General features: G+C 45.9%; 1 protein-coding gene across 2 annotated transcripts in view; it reads right to left on the reverse strand.

Moving 5' to 3' along the window:
* The window catches only part of LARP1 (La ribonucleoprotein 1, translational regulator), a 55,563-nt gene extending 53,768 nt beyond the window's left edge, over positions 1-1,795 (reverse strand). For both annotated transcript variants that reach the window (XM_039257459.1, XM_039257458.1), the window contains exon 1: positions 945-1,795. In XM_039257459.1, coding sequence (XP_039113390.1) covers positions 945-1,386 — 442 coding nt within the window. In that variant the 5' untranslated portion in view covers positions 1,387-1,795. The remainder of the gene's footprint in view (positions 1-944) is intronic.
* Positions 1,796-24,585: the final 22,790 nt, after the last annotated feature.

Here is a 24,585-nt window from a genome sequence, read left to right on the forward strand (position 1 = left end):
ACAGTCCGGGCCGCGCCGCGCCGCCGGCCCGCACCCGCCTTCCACCCCCAGCGCGGCGGCGGGCGCCGAACGCACAGGCCCAGCGACCGCGAGCAGCCCACGGGCGGGCGGCGCGGCGCATGGCGCCCAACTGTCACCCGCCCGCCCAGCCCGGCCACTCCCTCCCCCGCCGCCACACGCCCCTCGTGTCGCCGCATGTCCCTTTCCTCGCCTCACATTTTCCGCCAACCCCCAACTGGATCCCCGCACACTCGCCATCCGGCTCCCTCTCGAGGCGGAAGGTCCCCGGGATCGGGAAGGGAAACCACCGAATTCAATGACACGTTGGGTTTCCTCTTCTCATCATTCTCCCCGTAACCGACCCCTCAACCCGTCACCAATGGCGACTGTACCGCCTATAATCATCTAGCAGAGAACAAAACTTTCAACTTTTAAATCCCGAATCCGTGTGGTCGATATGAACTCATCACCCGGCGCTTCGCTGCCCATGACATATGCTCATTAAACATTTACAACATGGGGATGATCGCTACGCTACCAAAACGGGGAGTGTGGAGCGGGGTGGAAAGAGGGGCTTCCCAAGAAGGGGTTAGGCTAGAAACAGTCTTCGACACCCAACACGCGGGAGGGCGGGTGGCCCCTTTTCACCGAAACCAGCGCCCACCCTCTCCTGGCGAGGTAGGCCCGGACCACGCCGTTGCCCACTAACCGCTGAGGCCCAGGCGGTGGCCGTGGGCTCCCGGGGGCTGGGCCCTCCGGCAGGGGCAGCTTCCCTAGTAGGTCGGGAAGGAGAGCATGGCGACCCAAGAAACAATTAAAAAGAAAAAATCCCGAGTCACCACGACCAGTGGAGGACCCCCGGGCCCTGAAGGCCGCTGGGGGAGGGGACGCCCAAGTCCCCGGAAGAGGTCCCTGGACACAAGATAGCAAACAGGGAGACCCACCTGGAGGGGACTGTCCGTTCACCGTGGCCAGGACCGGCGGCAGCGCGTTCTTAGTCCACGGGTTCACCTTGGGCGGAGGGGCCTCCACGAAGTCACGGCGCCCGGCGCCCGGGGCTCCGGCCGCTCCTCCGCCAGCTCCCGGCTCGCCGCCGCCGCCCTCCTCCCCGTCGCTGACGGCCAGGCCCTCGGCGCCGGGCGGCTGCGGCGGCCGCGGGCTCTCGCGCTCCAGCTGCCCGGTGCCCTCCTTGTGTGGCTTGGCGCAGGGTGGCCGAGGTCTCCGGGCGCCGCCGTCCGGCTCCCCCCCGCCGACGACGTTCGCCCCGGGTTCGCCCTTGCCCTCGGGCGGCGGCGGCGGCGGCTTCTTCCTCACCAGACCCCCGTGCTCTTCGGCCTGCAAGAGCGGGGCGCCCCCCGGCAGCAGCGGCTCCACCTGAGTGGCCATCTGCGCGCCCGCCCCCCCGGAGAAGCCGGGCGCGCCCGAGGCTGCCTCCCCCGCCTCGAACTTGGCTTTCAGGGCACCCGCGACGCCTTCCTCCGGGGCGCTGGGCCCTAGTCCCTGCGGAGAAGGGTCGGGGTTCACGCTAGGCGCGGCCCCCCTCGCGGTCGGATGCAGCCGCCGTAGATCCGAGGCCCGCTGGCGGGGCGGGGGGGGGAGGAAGGCCCCCCACTCTGCGGTCCAGGCCTCCTCGGCGCGCGTCCCCCCCCGCCCGTTCCTCGCAGGGCGCCCCCACCCCGAGCCCGGCAGGCTTCTTGTCCCGTCCCTCCCTCCCCCCCGCCGCCGGGGCGGCCCGGGCTTCCCGGCTCGGGGGCTGCAGCAATATGGACGGACGGGGGAGAGGCGCGGAGAGCCGAGGCGACCACGCGATCCGCGGCAGGCGGCGGGCGGGCGCGCGCCTCGCGACGCGGCGGGCGAGGGGAGGGGACGGCGCCGCGGGGACGCGCCCGCCGAGGCCGGCCCTCGGCCACCGGCGGGCGGGCGAAGGCGGCGGGAGCGCGCGCGCACAGCCTCGCGGCCCCGCCCCTCACCCCGCCCCTCGCCTCCAATTCCTCGGAGCACCTCCCGGGCTGGGGGTGAGGGGTGCTCTGACCGGACGGGGGCGAGCACGTGCCTGATGCAATTCGGGAGGGAGGGCATTGAGAGGGGTAGGAGAGATGGGTGGGTGAAGAGGGGGAGGTGTCTTAAAGGGCCAGCACGTCAGAGCGTTCGCAGGTGGAGCACATGGGAACGGGCCACGCGGCCGATCCGGCCTGCTCGCGCTCTTTAGGTTAGGTGCTCCAAATTCGGGAGAAGGAGCCATTAACGTCAACCCTGATTTACAGGGTGAAGGAGAGGGGTGCCCATCCACCTCGAGGACGCGCCGACGCCTCCAGCTCCCTGGCGCCGCGCGAGCCTGGCCCCTCCGGGCCCCGCCCGGGTGACCTTGGGCGAGCCGCCCGCACCTCCGCTGGCGGTACTCGGCTCCTCCCCGCGGCCCCGGCCGGCCGGGACACTGCCCCGAGTTCGGTTCGACGCTCGGACCCCCCCCCCCCCCCCCCCCCCCCCCCCCCNCCCCCCCCCCCCCCCCCCCCCCCCCCCCCCCCCCCCCCCCCCCCCCCCCCCCCCCCCCCCCCCCCCCCCCCCCCCCCCCCCCCCCCCCCCCGAAGGCAGGCCCTTAACCCTTGGGGACAAGGGTGCCTACTAAGTGGGAACGGAATTACCAACAGCCCCCAACCTGGCCAGGCCCCCGAAACCGAATATTCATAAGCAGGAAATGTTTTTTTTTCTAAAGAATTGCTTTGGGCGGAGCTGAAGGAAAGTGATTGGGACTCAGATCTGAGATTTTATCCTGGCCCTGGCCCTGCTCCTTACAACTCTGCAGCAGTCACTTCCTCAGTGGACCTCAGTTTCTCTACTGTATAACGAACCAGTGTTAAATGACAGTGATTTCAAACTTCAATGCACATTCAATAAATATTTACTAACCTCGTACTGTGAGGGCCTGAAAGGGTTCTAGGAAGCAGGGTTTGGCAATCAGACTAACAAGGTCTCTATCCTGGAATTTACACTCTGAGGTGGAGAAAGACAATAAACAGTGATAAGTGCTTATCTAGTATCTATGAAGACAATAACTACTACAATGATTGGTTAGACTAGATCAGCTACTTCAGTATGGATGATGAGGGAAAAACTTGAATGTAAATTCCAAATGTTTTCGAATGAAGTGTGTCTGGGATGGGACCTTGACGCCCGCATGTCTAACAAGCCTCCTTGGGTGCTTACCCATCAGGTGGTCCCACACTTCACTTGGAGAATTCCTGGTTCTGACTGGCCTGCTCAAGACATAACAGCCTGGAATGTTGGCCATCACCAAGGCAAGGATTAGAACACACGACCTGCTGGATGTGGGAGAAGGCTTATTGAAAAGCCTCTTGGAATTGACCCAGGGGATAGGCTGGTTGTTACCATGACTACTGGGGAGCCATGCTGTTGGGGATAATCTGACATCTAGTCCCAGCTCTTTCAGAACTTGCAACTCAGCCTCTGCACATTGTTCAACATACCAAAATGGGGGTAAACTTATGCCTAACTTGCTTCTACCCCCTCAGCTTTTGTAAGGGGTCAAATGAGACAATGTTAGTCAAAGTGCTGGGTAAATTATAGAGACTGAGGCTGGTGCTTCAAAAGAGGTACCAAGGAAGGTAATGATTACAGGAATCTCAAAGAGTTTAAGCAGGATTCTTCATAACTGTATTATATATGCCCTCAATCAGAAGGTAAATTATTGTACCTTGCCACTGGAATGCACTATTTTTTTATCATACTGATAAGTATTTCCTGAAGTGGTTATTCACACTAGACCTTCTCTGAACCTTGTTAATAGGGGACATTATGGTCATTAGTCATTCTTTTCCTTATGCCTATCGGAGGTAGACGGTAGAGATGCCCCCATGTAACTTGTGAGGAGACCAGTACTCTGTGTGCACAAGTATCCCATTCACGCTACCCAGCAGTCATTCTGAGCTGAACAAGCACCACCAGACCTGCTGTTTGAAGGCTGGAGGAGCACTGGGATCTGCACACCCTGGGCCTGCTCTGCCCCAGAAAGGGGCTCCTAAACACCAGTGTGTCATTTTGTAAATGGGCAAACTGGGACCAGGTACAAAATAAAAAAGACTTCGTCTTAAACTAAGGCTGTTAGAGCTGGAAAAAGGAATCTTAACGATTACTCAATTTCCTTGTTTTGCAGATGAGGACAGAGAGGTTCAGAGAAGTGAAGTTACTTAACCAAGGTCACACAGCTAGTTCATGGCAAAGTCACAAAGCTAGTTCATAGTCTCACACCTGAATTTCTTGATCCTAAATTCAGTAGCTTTTTCTACATACGATGTTGGAATTGGGATTTGAATTTGGGTTTTTATTATTTTTATTTACTTTATTTAATTTTTAATTTTATTTTAGAGAGAGTGTGTGAGCAGGAGAGGGGCAGAGGGAGAAAGAGAGTCTTAAGCAGGCTCTGTGCTGAGCATGGAACCTGACATGGGGCTTGATCCCATGACCCTGGGACCATGACTTGAGCCGAAATCAAGAGTTGGACACTCAACTGACCAAGCCATCTAGATGCCTCTAATTCAGGTTTTTGAAATTCCTGACCCAATGTGGCATTCTATATTCAGTTCTAAATATTAATCATGACCAAAATCAGTAGTTACTTTTATTGAGTAGCTACTATATGGTAGGTTCCATGAAAATACTTGACATTCATGATCTCATTTGATCCTCACAATAACCCAGTGAGATAGGTATTAATTCTTGCCACAAATAATTATTGGGTCCCTACTATGTGCCAGGCATGCCGAGGCCCTGTAGCTGATATCTTCAACCACAAAGGAAGGTGACTGAAGTTCATCAAAGAAAATAAGAAAGGAAGGTCGGTGCCTAGAGTCACAGGCAGCAGCTGAATATCAGAGTGAACTTTTTCAGGGCAATGTAACTTCCCAGGCCTTATTCTTATCCACACACCACACTGTAAGGCCTGCCTGTCTTCCATCCATTGCAAAATTCACAAGCAATTATGGAGAACCCATCAAATACATAGGCCTAGGGAAGATCCTAAAGATACTGAATCCTGTCTCCCCAAAAGGTAAACTCTAATGGGGGTGGGGGGAGAGGGGCAAGCAATTAAGCAATATGTCACCTCAGGCTGAAAAGGAGGTAAGACAAGATTTACTTTGGGCAGAAAGTGACAAAGATCAAACTAACTTGTGTGGCACCCAGGGCTTCAACACACCATGTGCTTAAAAACACAGGGACAGAGTGAGAAAATCAAACGTAAAAAATAAAAGTTATAAAGTGGGTCCAAATACCTATTTGTATTTAATTATGTGCCTGTTTGCTCTCAATGCTGACAACTTCCTGAAGACAGAGGAGGCCACATGAGGGACCAAAAAAACCATGAAGATCTGGTTAATAAGCTGCAGCCCATCTCTGGCTTTGCTGAAGGACTTTGGGCAGTCTCTCTGTGATCCTGGACTTCTAATTCTCTCTCCACAAAAAGCATAATACCTGCCTATTTGGCTTAGAGATGTGAAGAAAGGTACAGTTTTCCATGAAACTTCATTCTTTCAGGGTTGAGCATAGGTAAAAGGTAGTGAGGTTCCTTGAGTTATCTGTATTAGGAGGAAAAATTTTAATACACGTAGATGTATAGTTTTACTCCTCTCTCAGTTTGATTTTCCAAAGGACCTTGTGTTTCTTGAAGAACTTGGGCTGAATAACTTATCTTCTGATATCAGGGGCTCCTGGGCAGGAGGCCTCTATGCAGACATGGAGGAGTGGGTGGGGTCAGCAAGGGAGGGGCCTTGGCCAATAAGAACAGTGCCAGCTGGGGAATGTTTTTCCAAACTCTGAGAACTCTTGGGTTTTTTGGCACATGCCAAGAAAATAATTTCAGTTCATGGAAGGAGGTTCAGCCTAGATCTCTTTGTGAAGTAAATGCAAACAGCAATAGTTAACTGGGGTGGGGTGCTGGTGAGGGGACTGTTTGGTCCTGTAATACCTCCTTAACCCCCAGAGCAACACTTCTGTGTAAGTATGATTATTCCCATTTTACAGATGAGGAAGTAGGCTCAGAGACAGCCAAGCCTCCCCAGGGGGTTAGTAAAAGAGGAGCATCGGTTTGTAATGAAGAAAGTCTGACAGAATTTAACTTCCAACACATTCATCACTTTGACTTAGAGACAGGCCTCATCTCAGCCTTTCTCCTCCATTCTTCCCTTCCCCCAGCCCCACCACCCTCTCTGGCATGCCTGCACTCCTCAGATGGTCTCATGATGAGCTTGTCCACTAACTGTCCTCCCCCCCCAGCAATACAGCCTACTACACTGCCTGGGCCAGTTCTCAGACTTTCATGAACTGAGCCCTGCCTCTGCTTAACATCTCCCCGTTCACGCCTCTCCCTGTCCTGCTACCTCCACCTCACCCAATACCCCAGCAGCAGTGGACCACTGTTTCTTCCCTTCCACAAGTATTTATTAATCATCTACTGTGTGCCAGGTACAGCCCAGGCCCTGGACATAGAAAAGTGAGCAAGATACACATATTCCCTGCCTTTGGGAAGCTCCTGGTCTTATACCCTGGAGGCCCCCCACTTTCTTGCCTCAATTCATGTAATTTCTTTTACCTTCTCGTTCATAGTGAGGTCCTGAGTGTGAACCCCAGCTTGACCGTCTGGTGACTTTGAACAAATATTTAACTTCTCTCTAAACCTCAGTTTCCCCATCTGTAAATTGGAGATGATAATACTACTTATCTCATAGAGCTTTGGTGATTTTTAAAGGAGATAATGTGTGTAATTTAATAGGACAATGCTTGCACATGGTAAGTAGTGAGTAAATATTACCTTTCCTTACTTTTATATTGCCAGTAATGCCATTCCACTTCCATTTGCCCAGAATTCTACTTATCCTTCAAGGCTCAACAAAAAATGACAACTTCTTCACAAATCTTATTTAATTTCCACAGCTAGATAGATTTCTCCCCACTCTTTTTTCATTTTTAAATTTTTAAATGTTTATTTATTTTTGAGAGAGAGAGAGAGACAATGTGAAGGGAATGTGAATGCCCCATGGGAGGGGCAGAGAAAGAGGGAGACACAGAATTCGAAGCAGGCTCCAGGCTCTGAGCTGTCAGCACAGAGCCCAATGCAGAGCACAGACTCAAAAATGATGAGATCACGACCAGACCCAAAGTTGGACGCTCAACCGACTGATCCGCATAGGTGCCCTAATTTCTCCCCACTCTTAACTCCTAATGGCAATTCCCTTAAAGCATATAATATTTTTTATTTTCTTTCTGCCCTCAATTACGGTTACTTATGAATATGTCTTATCTTCCATCTAGATTATGTTTCTTGAAGGTAGGGATTGCACCCCCTTCTTCTTGGTAGTGTTCCTTATTGTACTTATCAGTGGTGCTTTCTACATAGCAGGCCCTCAGTGTATTTTCTAGACAAATGAATGGATGGACGAATGAATGAATAAATGAGTGCAGGATCACTCCTGATCACATCAATATTTCAGTAACTAGAATGACACTGTCTAGGGCCAAGTGCTAATTTTTATATATACTTAATATATAACGTAGATAATAATATGTTTATTATAACTATATAAATTTTATATATGGTTTGAAATGATAAAACATAATATGAAAATAAAATGTGCTAACTTTAGCAAACAGAAAATATTTTAAGTCTAACAAAGCAAAACACGCAAATAACCCCAAAACCCAGAGGCAACCACTAGCAATGTGCTGGTATATTTTCTTCTAGTCTTTTTTCTATGTATATTTTATCTAATTGACGCCATACTGCAACTTGAGCAGTTTTGTTTTTTGCTTCCCTGCTTTAACACTGTATTATGAACACTATCCCTACATCATTTGCAAATGCCCTTCACACAGTTGTGTCGCCTATTGAGCACCTATGGTTTGCTCACATCTGCCCACCTTCTGTTTGTGCCACAGTGCATTTCCCAAAGGGCTTTCTTTCATGGAAACAGGACGATGTGACTGTCCCCAGTTGGCAGTTGAAGAACTGAGCCTCATAGAGGCTCAGGTAACTGCTCCAGGATGCCAGGACTGTAGAATCAGGATGAGAACCTGGCTCGCACCCCTGCCATTCCAGACCCCTCCACCATCCCACAGGAGACATAGCACTCATTGAAAATTGAAACCCCCCACCCCACCAGTCACACAAACTCAGGCAACCATGTTCAATCATTCCAGTGACTAGAAATATCCAAGTTCATGGACACATGAACTTAGCAGCCAAAATGAAGGCGGATGGCAATTTTCCTGGCAACATGACCATAATTAGTCATCAGTACTGAGCTTCCAAAAAAGAAGGGCCTTGATTTAGGGACCAGAGTGGAAACAATAAAGGGTCAGACACGTTCTCTACCCCAGGGAACAAAATTCCCAACACCAACACAGTGTTCTCTTCACAGACCCCTTTCCTGTCCTTTGCCTATAGCACAAGGGAAAAAAAGGTAAAGGGTTTGAGGTCAAAAGAGTTAGGTCTGAGTTCAGGTTTGCCTAGCTGTGTGATGTTAGGCAAGTTACTTCACTTCTCTGAGCTTTATTGTCCCCATATATAAAATGGTGAAAGGAAAATACTTGGCTGATAAAATTCACTATGCCTTTGAAAACATTAAGTAAACCAACATCTGTGAAAGAGTTTTATAGTCCCAGCTCTGCCACCTGTCAGCCCTGTAACCTCCTTCACCTCTCTCTGCATCCATTTTCTCATCTGTAAATTGGAGATGATAACAGCACCTCCCTCTAGAGTTATTGTGAGAATTAAGTGAGTTAATACATGCGAAGTGCTTAGAACAGTACGTCACAAATAGTACATATGGAATAAATGTTGCCTATTATTATAGTGGTAGTGGTCATTGGCATAGAATCAAAAGAAACATTCTTAAAAATCCCATTAAAAAAATCAGAGCAAGTGTTACCCTAATCTGTAGATGAGGAAACCAACCCTCAGAAAGATGAGGTGTTTATCCAGAGTCCTGATGCTAACTGATGGCAGCTCTAGGACTTCTCTAGATTCCAAGTGCAATGTCTTCCTTCTCCAGATAATATTCTAGCTGTTGTGAGCTGTCAGCCTTCTGGTCAATTTCAGCCCACAGGCATGTTTTGTTTGGCCCACATGGTATTTTTTTTTTTTTTAATTGAATTTCACTGTGATTAGATGGGCCCAGCACACACTAGTGAGCCTCAGGCCCAACCCCTCCTCTGGTGTTTGTGACTCCCAGCCAGCCAGCTGACTACCCTTATTTAGATCCCTGCACAGCCTGATAAAATGCCAGTCACTAAACACATGGTATAGACAAGTCCTAGAGACTAGAGGGGAGGCAGAGAAGAGCACAGGCAGGAGGGACAGGGATGAAGCAGTCAGGGAAGCCTTCCTGGAGGTGGCTGTACTTGAGTTAAAACTTAAAATTAGGGAGTGGCCTTTGTCCAGTATGAAAGGGAGGGAGAGTGGTTGGGCAGATTGCATTAGCATTTGGTGACCTTCAGAGATGTTTATGAGTTTCCCTGCCAAGGCTTCCTGAGGCCTTTCCCTTGGTCAAGAAGAGAAAACAAAAGAAGCTGCCCCTTATCTATGGTGAGGACTTGAGACTCAGGAGGTCCAGAGTCAACACGCATTGTCATTGTTTTTGATTGAGTAATTGATCTGTGTCATCGTCCCTGAGTACTCAGCACCATGCAAGGCACCTGGAGAGAGGTGTGATCACATGAGCTGAAGCATAAACTATGGCCCTTGCCCTCAATGATAATAATAGCAAGAATAATAATGATAATGGCAGGGTCTGTAGACAGGGGATTTTTTGTTTAGGGTGGCACTTCCTGAAGAAAATCCCGAGAATGTGAACAGATAGTCCACCAAGATGGAATCTGTCATCAAACCATTTGGGAAAACATTGGGCTTAATTAGGGAATGTTAAATACATGTTTTGCTCTGGGGTATCTTGGAGCCTCTAGCATTCATGGTAAATCTCTCAGAAGGAGCGCATTCCCCAAACTCATGTGATACAGAGCAAATCTGAGCCACGTATTCTTGAAACCCCCTTTGAGAAACAGTGACTCCCTTTCTGCTGGAGTGGTCTCAGACAAAAGGGTGGAGGAAGAGGTCTGCCTCCCAACACTGGCCCTGCTGCTACTTATGGAACCTAGGTAAGTCCCTTTTCTTCTCTGGACTTCAGTTTTCCTATGAAAAACAAAAGTCTGAAAGTCCTGGAAGTTTCTTCCCATACTAGCAGTCTTGATAGCAATTTCTAATGTTCCATACCTCTGTGACAAAGAGGATGAATGCAGGTCACAGGAATGAGGTGGGAAAAGGCTGTGGCAAGCTGATGAAGCCACCTGCCCTCCTGTCCCAGTGACAGTCACTGGATCAGAGAGGTTTGCTAGTTCCCACAGGGTCTCACAGTGCTTGAGTTTCTAGATTTGTGACACATGGTAGGAAAGGGGGACCTCAAATAATGTGAGTGGCCTAATTACTTAATATGGGTAAAGTGCATAGAGATGATCACTAGATAAAGACAAGGGATAGCCAGGCTCATTTTGTGTGAGTAGCACTGCTTGATGCATTTTCTGCCAGCCTCCGGGATGATGGGGCTCCCAGGGGGCCCCTCAACCATGAAAAGAAGGAAATGTTACGCCATGCCTGCCACTCTCCTGCAAAAGACCCTCCAGCGACTTTGTATTGCAACAAGAATAAACTCCAGACCTCTCACCTCAGCCCACAAAACCCCATGTGCTCCAGACTCTGCCCACCCGCTTCTTCCCCTCTCTGGTCTTCTCCCCTTCCCTGCCCTGTGCCATCTTCTTAAACACATGGAGCTCCTTCCAGCCTGGGGGCTCTAGGGCATAGAGAATGGAATACATGGCTCCCAGCCCAACACAACACATGTGCACACTCGAACACCATACACTTCTCACCCTTCAAGCCCCTTCTCAGAGAGACCTTCCTTGATCAACTTGGCTGAAGCACTCCATGTTCTTCAGAGCACAGATCACAATCTCTGATTTTATGTGTTTACCTCCTTTTGCCCATTTCCTTCACTTATGTATGAACTCCATGGGACTGAAGCTTGCGGTTGTTTTTTCACCCTTAACTCCCAGTCCCAAATACACTGCTTCCCACGGTAGGCACTTAATATTTGGTTGAATGAATGCTGTGTGGCCTCTGGCAAGGTGCTTCCCTTCTCTGGGCCTACATCTCCCCACGTGTGAAAAGTAGTGCTTGAATGGGGTGCTGCTGGGAGCCTTTGGAGCTCTGACTGTGGTTCTGTGACTAATATCTGGGCCTCAGGCCCAGGAGTGAGCCTGGTATGTTGCATCCCCATAGCACTGCACACAGTGCACTGATTTAATCGGCCAGCAAACACCCTATAATTTCATGTTCTGCTCTCCCTCCTCCTCAGTCCCCGGGCTGGGAACCATGCTGTCAGATTTCCAGGATGATCCATGCACAGACACCTGGGAGAGGCTGTTCAGTCTGGAAGCTGAAGAGCCAAGAGGACTTGTCACTGTCTTGACGTGAAAGACTGGAATCTTTGGGAGTTTTCATCAAATCCCATAATCTCTGGTTAGAAGGGAACTTCTGGGATGCTTGGCCTGGCCCTCTGCCTTAAAGGTAACTAACTGCCTTCTAAAGTTTGCTCACTAGTGGTCATGATCACCTGGCTTCTACTTGCAGTGCTCAGAATAGGGGCCTTGCTGACTCTTTAGGCTGCTCATCTCACCAGCGAACAGCTTTAGGAAGTCCTTTAATCAGCTGCTTGGTGGAACACGAGGCAGTGGAGCATGGGGGCAAAAAGTCTGGGCTCTAAGCCAGGTGGCCTGCAGAATCCCAGCTCTGTAACCTACTTGCTGTATGAACCTGAGCAAGCCCTGACTCCTCTCAGCGCCTCCGCTGATCTTCTAAAAAATAGAGAGAACCCTCGTCAGGCTGTTGGGAAAACTATAAGCATTAATAGAGTGAAGGTGAAAAATGTCTGTTTCTGTTAATTGCTACCTATGAGTGTTCTTGTTGTTATTATTGTTTTTAGATCTTCTTGGACTCTGTTCTTTGGGTTGGTTGATTTGTTTGCAAAAGAGATAGTGGGGCCCAGCCTAAACACACAGGGCTGGGAATCTAGGGGGTGGGCTGGCTGGTAACTATGAGAATATTTACTTCAGGACCTCACCTGAGAAAAGGAAAGAGAATAATCCCTGTCCTGCTTCCTGTCATGGAACTCATGTATAGGTCAAATGAGAAAAACAAGGCAGCTCTGAGAAGTAAAAAATGCTCTATAGGTATAAGGGATTCATCTTACATTTTTTAATAAAGTTTACTTATTTTGAGAAAGAGATCGGGGAGAGGCAAAGAGAGAGGGAAAGAGAGGATCCCAAGTGAGCTCTGCATTGTCAGCATGGAGCCCAATGTGGGGCTCAAACTCACCAACCATGAGATCATGACCTGAGCTGAAGTCAGATGCTTAACCGACTGAGCCACCTATGTGCCCCTCTTATTTTACTGTGGAGCTCTTTCCTCTTTTAGCAAAGCATATTAGCGCCCAAACAGCAAAATAGCTAAACTAAACCTATTTGGCAAACTATGTTTTTGATACTTGTTGTGAATTTGAAGCTAATCCCTTCAGATTCTTCTTTCATTAACGTACCAGAGCAAACAAATTTGAGAAGGATTTATTTATAAGCATTTAGAACATTCCTACAGGATGTAGGGCTCGGTTTGGCTGATTTCCGACGTCTTTGTTTATTGTTATTATTTCTTCACTTTCTCTTCTTGGGGGATTTGATTGGAAGGACCCAGGTGAGATGTATTCATTTTGTAAATGTAGGCAGAACACAGCAGCCCTGAATAATTTCAGGAAGTCTGGTGTGATCTCTGTTCAACACCTGTCATGTCTTGGGGGCCTATAATGGGAGGACGCCCCTAGAATCAATCTTACTGTACAGATCGGAAACAGAGGGCCAGAGAGGGGAAGGCCCTTGCCCAAAATCACACAGCTGGTTAATGGCACAGGCTTGACCAGATAGCCAGTCTCTTGACTCCAAACCCCGTACTCTTTCCAACATTCTATGGAATTGAGCAGTTTCTCTAAATTAGCTGATTGTGTATCAAAATCTTGTATCACATTTGTCAAAACTCATTGAACTGGGGGCGGCTGGCTGGCTCAGCTGGTAGAACATGGGACTCCTGATGTCAGGGTTGTGGGTTCTGGGCCCCGTGTTGGGTATAGGGTTACTTAGAAATAAAAATCTTTAAAAAAAAAAAAAGAAGAAGAAGAAGAAAACCCTTCATTGAATTGTACATTTAAAATCTGAACAGTATATTGCGTTAAATTTCACTCAATTTAATGACAAAATGGTGTGGCAGAGTCCTGTTTCATGAAGGAGCCAGTGTCTAAGGCAGAGATACTGTAAAATGTAAAGGGCTCAAGAAAAGCCCTTAGGAAGTTGGCATGTCAGAGCCAGCATGGTCTCTCAGCTGTGTTTCTGTGGGCACTGTAACAGCCTGCTGCTTCTTTAGAAGGTCCAGATTAGATAGTGGCTGGTATGTAGGGCTCAGGCTGTCAGAGAAGGAACGCATCTCTACAAAAGGATGATAGCCTGGTGAGAGGCACATGTGGGGTAACCAAGACTGCTAAGGGAGGGGTGCCTGAGTGGCTCAGTCGGTTGAGCACTCACCTCTTGATCTCATGCTTCATGGGATCGAGCTCCATGTGAGGCTCTGAGCTGACAGCAAGGAACCTGCCTGGGATTCTCCCTCTCCGCCCCTCCCCCACTCACACACATGCACACTCAGGAGTGGTGAGGGAATGGTGGTTTACAGTACCACATCTCATACACACACACACACACAGATCTTCCTGAGCAGGTGCCAGAGCAGGTTACGAGAGGGCCTGGATCTGGGGACAAGGACCTGAGGGTTCCTGGGGCTTGGCATGTGACTTAAGTCAGGGATATTTCAGGGTCTCGGAGGCGGGGAGAGCTGGGGGAAGGGTTTGGAGCAGGGCTGGGAAGCTGGAACAATGGAGAACCCTTCATTTAAGATGAGAGGGCAGTGGTGGGGAAGCAGGGAAGGGGGCAGAGATAAACAGCTGGAGAACATCAAAGAGAGAGACATGTGAAGGCGGCTTAGTTTTTGAGCAGAAATTAAGTACGTAGGGTTGTGACCTACTGCAGAGTCACAAAACTAATAACTATCCTTTAATAAGTAAACACTCCCTAAAATTTGGAGTGATGGAGGTGGAGGACGTTAATCCACAAAGCAGAATATGTTTAATGAGATTAGATTTGATAAGTTTCAGAACACTTCGTTAGTTGTTTGTATATAAAAAGGAAGATTCCACACTTCTCAGTGTCAAAGGGTTTGTTCTTTTGAGGACTTTATTTTTTTATTTTTATTTATTTCTTTTTTTGGTGACCCCGACTCTTTTGAGGACTTTAAACATTTTCCCTAGAATTGTATTAAAACAATACATTTATTCACCTCACTCCCCTTAGGATGGCTACTATTAAAAAGGACGGAAGGAAAACAAGTATTGGTGAGGATGTGGAGAAACTGAAACCCTCGTACACTGCTGGTGGGAATGTAAAATAGTTCATCTACTATTATTAATTTCGAAAAATTAAAAATAGAGCTACTATATGACCCAGCAATCTCACTTTTGTGTGTATATTCCCAAAGGAATTGAAAGCAAGGTCTCAAAGTGATATTTATATACCTATACATATACGCTTGGGTATATACCCCCATGTCCATAGCAGCATTATTCAAAATAGCCAAGAGGTAGAAACAACCCACGTGTTCATCAATGAATGAATGGATAAACAAATGTGGTGTTTACATACAAAAGAATATTATTCAGCCTTAAAAAGGAAGGAAATTCTGGGGCACCTGAGTGGCTCAGTCAGTCAAGTGTCCAACTTTGGCTCAGGTCATGATCTCATGGTTCGTGAGTTCAAGCCCCACATCAAGCTCTGTCCGACAGCTCAGAGTCTGAAGCCTGCTTCAGAGTCTGTCTGTCTCTCTGTCTCTCTCTCTCTCTGCCCCTCCCCCGCTCATGCTCTGTCTGTCTCTCTCTCAAAAATAAATAAACCTTAAAAAAATTTTTTTAAAAAGGAAGGAAATCCTGCCACATGCTACAACATGGATGAACCTTGAGGACATGATGCTATGTGAAGAAAATCAGCCACAAAGTAACAGATAATGTGTGATACCACTAAAAATGAGGTATCTAAAGCAGTCAAATTCAATCAAATCCATTGGCTGGCTCAGTCAGTGGAGCATGTGATTCCTGACCTCAGGGTTGTGAGTTCTAGCCCCACGTTGATCACAGAGCTTACGTTAAAATAATAAAGTAGTCAACAGAAAGTAAAATGGTGGTTACCAGGGGCTGGGGAAAAAAACAGGAGGCGGGAGTTATTTCATGGGTATAGAGTTTCAGGTTTGCGAGATGGGAAAGCTCTGGAGATGTGTTTTACAACAATGTGAATATATATATAACAGTACTGAACTATATACTTCAAAATGGTAAATTTTATATTAGACATCTTTTATTACAACAACAAAAAAACAAACAAGAAACCAATACATTTGCCTGTAGACTTCCCTTTACTCATTGAAAAACAGCAGTTATAAAACAGCCTGTTCGGTATGATCCTATTTTTGTGAAATATCCTTTTCCATTCTAATATATATATATATACAAATACATATATTTATATATATACAAATAATTTATATATATAAAATATATATGTTTAATATATACACATACATATTATATTTATAAATATATATTATATGTATATATTCACATATATTATATATTATATGTATAAAATATATTTATATATTATATATCAACATTTATATAATATATAAATAAATATAATTTGTATATAATATATAAATAAATATAATTTCCATTAGCATATACACTGAAAGATTAACAATAGGCTATTTCTGAGTACTGATTTTGTTTTTTTACCATCTGTATTTTCTAACTTTTTTTAAAGGAAGCATTTTATTATTTACTAAAACAACAACGAAAACTTCATCCCACTCCAGTAGCTGTGTTTATGTCCACAAAATTTACATAAGTGGAACTCACATTTCTGAGGTTTTATTGTATATACAATTAGAAATCACTGCTAATAATTAATTTTAAGAAAATAATAGCAATAGTAATATTTCATATAGGAAAAAATCAGGGCTAGATGTTTGTGTTTTTTATTAATTATCATATACAGTAACTCGTAGAAATAGGTACCACTATTAAACCCATTCTGCAGATGAGGAAACAGAATTATGTAGCTGGTTCAAAATCATTTATAAATGTCAAGGCTGTGTTGAAACCCACAGCACTTATTCCAAAGCCTGTGTTTCTAACAGCCTGGCTATTCTGCTAGACCCACATGATGTACTAACCTGTCATCCTGTGTATGGGTCCCTTCAGCAGCCATGAACATATAATTTATGTGTTACTTAAATTATTTAGTCAGCACCCCTACCACTCTCCTGATGGTTGTGGGATATTTGTTTCACAGATTAGACAAAGGTTGACCTCCCTCCAGAATTTCCAGGCCACATTACGCTCCAGACGGGTCCAGACAGAGCAAATGAATGAGCCAGTCCTGGGGATTCTGAGTGGTGTGGGATTGTGGGACTCTATCCAGGACATTCACATTATCCACTTAGATACTAACTCCACTGCCCACTACAACCAAGGACACACACCTACCTCCCTACTTCTCCAACCTGAGGGGAGGGCAATGGGCAGACAGGAAATGCTGTCAAGTATGGTAACTCTAATAATATGACTTATCTCAAAAGAATAATTGTGATTATGTAATTAATACCTTTTATTCAAATACTTTCATCTCTAAGGATCTTTGAGAGTCTCATAGATTGTTTAAATATATATCACATCCATTGCTGGAGAAAAGTCTATGGTTTTAGAAGATAATTAAAATTCTTTTGCCTTTGAAATTAAGAGAATTGCCTATGGGATCAATATGATGCCCAACAGACACATGAATAAATCTAAACCCAGGAACCCTGAATACAGGGCTAGAAAGGATCTTGAAGAGCAGTTTGTTCAAACAGGACAAATAAAGATGTAATAAATATAATATCAATTAAAAACCCCCGGCTCGTGGCAGAAATTACTAATCAATCACAGCATTCTTTCTCACTAGGCCTGGACTTATCCTCAGAATTTTTCTTGACGTAGCACTCTAGGCAGCTACCGCCACCAAATCAGAGTCAAACCCAATTTGTCATCCTGGAAATTGGTCCATTCTCATCCCTCCAATTTGATAGAGAGGGGACTGAAGTTCAGAGAGGTAAATTAACATGCTCAAAGCTGCACAGCCAGTAATGCAAAGCTGAGGTTTCCAAATTTTTGCTTTTTTCTTCATCTCCCACCCCTGCCTTTTTGCTCTGTTTAAAATATACTTGGTAGATTGTATGCTGTGCAGTAGACTCCTCTTTCTTGGCTGACCTGTGTCAAATGCCCCTACCAGTGATTTGCTGAGCGACAGCAGGACTATTGCTTAAAAATCTTTGTGTGTTGGATGTTTTCAAGTTGAAAAGGGAGACAGCAATCTGGAGTCATTTTCCTGTCTTTTCTACTGGCACACCGGTGTGCTCTTTTGAGGAATGTAAGCTGCTGCTAAAATTTCTCTGACTGCAGGGAAAGGGTCAGATATTTTGAGAGCACCTTCCCTAGGCAAGGTAATATACTCCTGATGTGATGTGGTTTTGCTCCAGAGAGAGTGTAAAAATGAAGTAGGACATGGGCTGGCTACAGTCATCTGGCCGTGCTAAGGCTACTTGAAAGGAGGTGGCATTTGAGCAAGACTTTTGAGATCAAGTGGACTAAATGTTTCCTTGATGAAAAAAGTAATACATGGTCATTACACAATTATTGGGAAAGACAGAATGTCAAGAGGCAAAATCACTCCTATTTCCTTTACCCATAAGCCATGTCAATATTTTGTTTTATTTTTCTCTTCTTGGATCTTTATCCTATGTATAGATATTTGAGGGTTTTTTTCTCCACTTACATGGATGTTGAACTGTGCGTGTCATTTTATATTTTGATTTTTAAAGGTTTTAATATACTATGAGAGTGCCCCATAGCCCAGTAGTTCTACTAAGAATAACCAACAGAATGTATACATCCATATGTTCATCCAAAGGCATATGCAAGCATCACTTTCCAGAATAGCCCCAAACTGGAAACAACCTGCATATCCATCAACAGAATGGATAAATAAATTGTGCTGTGTTCCCCAAAATGAAAAGGTTATAGTGATGAAAATAAACTATCACTACACACAGCAACATGGATGCCATCCACTAATATAATGTTGAGCAAAAGAAGCCAGACACAAGAGAGACACTATGATCTGTTGATACAAAGTGCAAAACCAGGCAAGACTAACCATGGTGCAAGCTGTCAGAACACTGTTTATGCTTGGGGGCAAGGCTAGTGGCTGGAAGGGACCATGAGGGGGTAGCATCTGGCTTCAGGTAACACAGTATATGCACCTGGCAAAATGTATCAAGCCGTACATTTATTACTATTTACTTTTCTACATATGCATTATACATCAATAAAACATTAATTCATTAAGCAGTTGTATCAAAGTGTCTCTGGTGAGACATTTCCCTATGAATGACTTTTCTGAAATACAACAGGACATAATTTCAGCAACTTTCAAAGAATGATTTCTACTAAGTCCACTGGCCTGGTGTGGTACCACAGTGACTTCTCTGCCATTGTGTGGGCCACATCCATGTTCCTTTGCAAATGAGACCTGGATTTTGGCCTTGGGGAGGCTCTTCCTCAGGTGTTCTATATTGTTATTCTTTGGAGTTCTCTTGGCTTCTTTTTAATCAGTCCCTTGTTACTCCAACCCCCTGTTATAATTAATAATTCTTTTTATTAAACTTTTTCTGTTCACAGTACTGACTGTTTTCTCTCCTGGTTGGACCCATGCTTCACTCATCTGTCTGGTAATTGATGCTGGCTATTGACTGTGGCTTTCTCTCCAAACGTCTCCAGCAGTATAGACTTGATTCTTTTTTTTTTTTTTTTTTTTTTTTACATGGCAGCTGGGTTCCTAAAGTTGAATGCTGAAAACGTAATGACTCTGGAGGCCAAGGCTCAGATGTCCCATAGCATCACTTGAACTGATATCTATTAGTCAAACTAAGCCATAGAGCAAGACCAGATTCAAAATGAGGTAAAACAAACTCTCTCTCAATCAGAAAAGTGGCAAAGTCACATTGCAAATGGGCACAGGGACAGGAATGGGAGGAATATGGCAGCCATCACTGCAAACAACCTATTATAAGTTCAACAGCGTCAGAAACAGCAGAATACTTTTTGAAAGTCTATTCCTTGATTCTACTCCAGAGCTGCTAAATCCAAGTATCTGGGGTGGGATTTAGTAGTCTAAAATTTTAACACTCCTCTTCTTCTGACCCCAGCCCAGGAGATTCATACCCATAATATTTATGCTCACACAGTATCTTTTTTCATCCTTTACTTTGGAGATATTCCATTGCCTTCTGGCTTTCATTATTTCTGTTGAGAACATGTCAGTTTCATTATTGCTACCTTCAAAGATTTTCCCTTTACTTTTGTTTTTCAGTAGTTATACCCTATTAGGCCTAGTTCCATTTTCTCTTTATTCTGCTTGGGGTTTAAAGTGATTCTTAAATCTGTGGCTTGATGGATTTCATCAGGTTTGTAAAATTACTAACCATTATAACATATTGTTTTCAGTATCACTTCATTTCTCTTTGAGTCTTTCTTCTCCTCTCTTCTCCCCCCCCCTACTTCCTTCCCTCCTCTTCCTTTTTTTAATACCACCCACCTTTTCTCCCACTCTCCCTTGGGACTTCAATTACACATATTTAGACATTTTCACCATGTTCTATATGACTCTCTTCTGTATTATATGTGCTGTAGTCTGGATATTTTCTACTGACCTGTCTTTCGGTTCACTCATTTTATCATCATTGTGCTAATATACTTTACTGTTATAACCATCTATTGACTTTTGAAAAGTTTATTTATTTATTTTGAGAGTGAGAGAGAGGTGGGGAGAGGGGCAGGGAAAGTGGGAGAGAGAGAATCCTGAGCAGTTCTCTGTTGAAATTCTAGTTCTCTGCTGAAATTCTCCATCTTGTCAATTAATTTCTTGAATACGTAAGTCATATGTGTTAAAGTCCATGTCTTACTATGCCAACATCTGGATCTTCTGTGGACCTGTTTCTATTATCTACTTTTTCTCTTGGTTTTCAGCCATTTAGTCTTGCCTACTGAGATGTCAGGTGATTTTTTTTTATTGAATGCTAGATATTGTATATGAAAAAAACTATAGGAAAATTTGAGACCCTAAATGGTATTATCTTCCTTCAGAGAATTTTTTACCTTTACTTTTGGCAAACATAAGTCTTGTAAGGGGTTGAATTGATTATACACTGGTCTTCAGTTTTGTGGAGCTAGTCTATTTCTGATTTGCCTCCACTCCTTGGGTAGAATCTTTGCGGGGTTCTATTTAAAGCTTGGGGTGTTTATTAGGGACACTCCTACTCGGTGGACCTTGAAATCCATTTTTTTGTATCTTAGCTTCATAACATCTTCAGATGTTCAGCCTCTGCTTAGCTTCTTTTTTTTTTTTTTTTAACTTTTTAATGTTTATTTCTTGTTGAGAGAGAGAAAGAGAGAACACAAGTGGAGGAAAGGCAGAGAGAGGGAGACACAGAATCTGAAGCAGGCTCTAGGCGCTGAGCTGTCAGCACAGAGCCTGATGCGGGGCTCAAACTAATAAACTCCAAGATCATGACCTGAGCTGAAGTCAGATGCCCAGCTGAACTGAGGCACCCAGGTGATCCTCTCCTTAGCTTCTTAATCATCCTGAGAAACGGCATATGCCTTGAAGGGCAAAGTAGCAGCTGAATATGGGCCTTACCTCCCTGTTTTTCTATTATCTCTGAAATCTTGAGCCCTTAGGTCCTGTTGCTTTGGTAACACTCTAATACTTTCAAACACACACACACACTTATTTTGTTTAGCTCTTTTAGCAATTCTCAGTGGGATGGTTGGTCTTCAATAAGCTATTCCATAATTATTGGAAATACAAAACCCTTGTTCATCTAACATTTGTGTTTTATTTTTAAGTGGGAAGAAACCATACCTTACCCCTCTCCATAGTTCCAGGGCCCCCCTTACTTAAGTTCTTAACAGCACCATTTGAACAAATGGATAACGGTTGATAAATTGCTTTTACTTATGTAATTTTAAACTGTAGACAAAAAAAAAAAAAAAGAAATGACCCTTCTATAGTCCTATGTATTGGACACAGAGAAGACTTGCCCAAAAGTTCCTTGACTAAGGTCTACTAAGAGAGTGGCCTACCTGGGTCTTGAATACAGAACCAGAACAGTGCTTTCCCCCACTCTGCCAGATTGTTCTGTAATGTGATGGTCAAAACCATCATGAGTTTGGGTGTCAAATAGACCAGAGTTTAAATCCTGGTTCTTCCACTTACCAACTGTCTGGCCTTGGTCAAGTTCCATGAAAACTCTTGGAGCTTTAGATTCCTCATCTGGCAAAGTGGAGATATTAGGACCTACTCAAGAAAGTGCTACTGTGAAGATTAAAGTGAGCCAATGTGTATAAAGTACTTGGCAGGGTCACTGGGTCTGTAAATAGGAACTATTCTTTAAGGGAGTATCAGCATGACAAACAAGGAGAGTTTCACGAGTAGTGCAGCAACCAACGATATCTCACCACTTTTTCCTCCCCAAGGGCTGGGGCCTCTACTCCTGGAGGAGTCATGCAAAATACCCATCCCAAGTCCTGCTAATAAGCTCAACCCCTTGAAGGCTGGAGGCGGGGGGGGGGGGGGGGGGGGGGGGGGGGGGGGGGGGGGGGGGGGGGGGCGGGGACGGATAGTCTTCTCAGGTGTCTTCAGGACTTTACTGCCTGCTTCCCCCATGCTGAGGTCCTCTCTGAAGCCTAGTAGTCTGGGGGTGGATGGAGAATCAGCAGCTAAGATATCAGAGCAGTAGGTCTGAAGGACTCCAAATCTTTCTCTTCCACTAGTCCCCAAGCAAGTCCCTAAGGCAGAGTAGTTAAGAGCACAGAATTCAGAGAAAGACAGCCTGGGTTCACATCTTAGCTTCATCATTTCCTAACTGTGGGATGTTAAATCCTTTAATTTTTCTGACTCAGTTTCCTCATCTGTATAATGGAGTTGATAATAGTACCTACTTACAGAACTATTTGAAAAAGATTGAATGAGGCACAATAAATAGTATCTCTTATTTTTTTCTCCTATTACTTTTCCTCCAGAATATACTAGTCAGAAGGAAATAGTACAGCTAGACCTAGAACCTGTGTCCTTAGACTCTCCCTTTCCCCCCTTTGTCCACACCACCCCTACATTTTCTCCTGCTCTGGGGTTGAGGCAGTTATTTCCCAACTTTTCCTATCATGGTACATGATAACGTTTGGACACTCCTGGGACTATAATAATGAGGCTGCTAGAGGCCTGCAGGTGACTGTCTCATCAGATTTGGGGGCTCTGGCTGCCCCAGGCTCCACCTGGCCACTTGACACCTGAAGGCTCTATACTTCAGCACACTTGTAAACTGTCACTGTCCCCAGCTGAGACTCTTTGGGTTAAGATGTTGACAACCTCTGTTAAGAGCCAACATTGCACTGCCCAAAAGTGACACATTAATCCATTGTTGGTAAGTCAGTCCTGGACCAGTGAATTCAGTCTCCTGGAAGGAGGCCAGAGCCCACAGCCCAGAGCATGGAGATGGGGAAGAAAATCAGGTGTCAGCTCCAGTCCAGGCTCTGCCTCAACTCATGTGACCTTGGGCAAGCCATGACCCTTTTCTGGGCTTTACTTTTCTGTCTGAAGCAGAAAGGAATTAGAGTAGTGGAAAGATCTACATGGTCCCTTTTGGCTCTGACATTCTAAGAATCAGGGATTCTATGAATTCCCCATCCCTCAGCAGTATTCTGTTCCTGGTGACCTAGTTCCTGTCTCTGGTTCAAATAAGTGTAGCAAATAGTAGACTCTCTCTGACTGTGCAGGGGCTCCCAGCTCTCCCTACATGTTGCTGGCTGGTCTCTGAAATTAACCCCTGCCTGGCCTTGACAGAGGGCAGAGCCACACCTGCCCTGTGCCCCCATCAGTGGAACTCCTTTGAGTCCCATGCATGTTCAGCTTCCCCCTCCCCACCGGGTCAGCCTCTGGGAGCACTCCTAGTGTCCCAAATCATCTCTTCTCCCCACAGCTCCCAGGGCTTGCACTATCGTCTGGGCTTGTGGAGAAGGCAGCGAAGACTCCAGCAACAGAAACACAGCAGCCCCCTTGTAAGAGGAGGTCGGAATGCTAGGGAAAGGAAGAGTGTGGGGAGGCTGGAGGCAGATCCTGAGAAATCTGAGGTACGATGCTCTGGAGGCTAGATTTGGCCTGCTGTGCAGGGAGGAGACACCATGGGCCTTGAAGCAGAAGAAGGACATGGCCAAAACTTATGGTCACAATGTGTTTGGACTCCATGGAAAGCAGACTTGAGCAGAGACAGAGAGAGAGAGAGAGAGAGTGAGTGAGCGCCTGGGGGCTGAGAACGCTGGCCAGGGGTGCCTGGGTGGCTCAGTCGATTAAGAGTCCGACTTCGGCTCAGGGCATGATCTCACGGTTCGTGGGTTCGAGCCCCGCGTCTGGCTCTGTGCTGACCGCTAGCTCAGAACCTGGAGATTGCTTCGAATTCTTTGTCTCCCTCTCTCTCTGACCCTCCCCTGCTCACGCTGCCTCTCTCTCTCTCTCTCAGAAATAAATAAAACATTAAAAAATTAAAAAAAAAAAAAAAAGAGAGAGAGAACGCTGGCCAGAGATCATGATCTGGCAGTGGGGAGAGCAAAGAGGAGGAATTGAGGGGGTCAGTTGGCAGACTGGGTGACAGATTGGTTGTTCCACCACAAATCTGACTGTATCACGTGCTGGGCGACTGGAGTTACACTGTCATGGGGCCGAGGGACTATCTGCTTTGTTAGTATGGGAAACAAGAACTCAAGGAAGAGTTGAGAAAAGGGTCTCAGGCTTAGAGACAAATATATTAAAATATATCTCCTCAATAGTTCTTTATGCTTCTTAAAATGTTTTCTCATTTGGTCCTCCCAACACTTGTCTGTTTTGTAGATGAGAAGCTTAAGATAATGGCACGATCAGAACCTCGAATTCAGGTCCCCTGATCGTTGGCCCAGCAGTTGGCCAAAGAAGATGTCTTCCCTGAACTGATGGGCAGGCGGAGGTCGTGGGAAGTTTGCCTCCACCCAGCTGCTTCCGTCACCTCCCCTGGGTTCCACAGCCCCAAGCCTGCCCTCCAGCACCTTCACGCCCCCCACTTGGGCTTTCCTTAATGTCCTATGAAGAGGTGGGTGGGGCCAAGTGAAGATTCTCAACCTTCAGACACAAACAGGCTATCCTTTTTTTTTTTTTTTTTACAAAGGAATCTTACATGAATCACTAACGTGAACTCAA

This window comes from Hyaena hyaena, unplaced genomic scaffold (assembly GCF_003009895.1).
Source record: "Hyaena hyaena isolate Hyena2069 unplaced genomic scaffold, ASM300989v1 scaffold_619, whole genome shotgun sequence".
Lineage (NCBI taxonomy): Eukaryota > Metazoa > Chordata > Mammalia > Carnivora > Hyaenidae > Hyaena > Hyaena hyaena.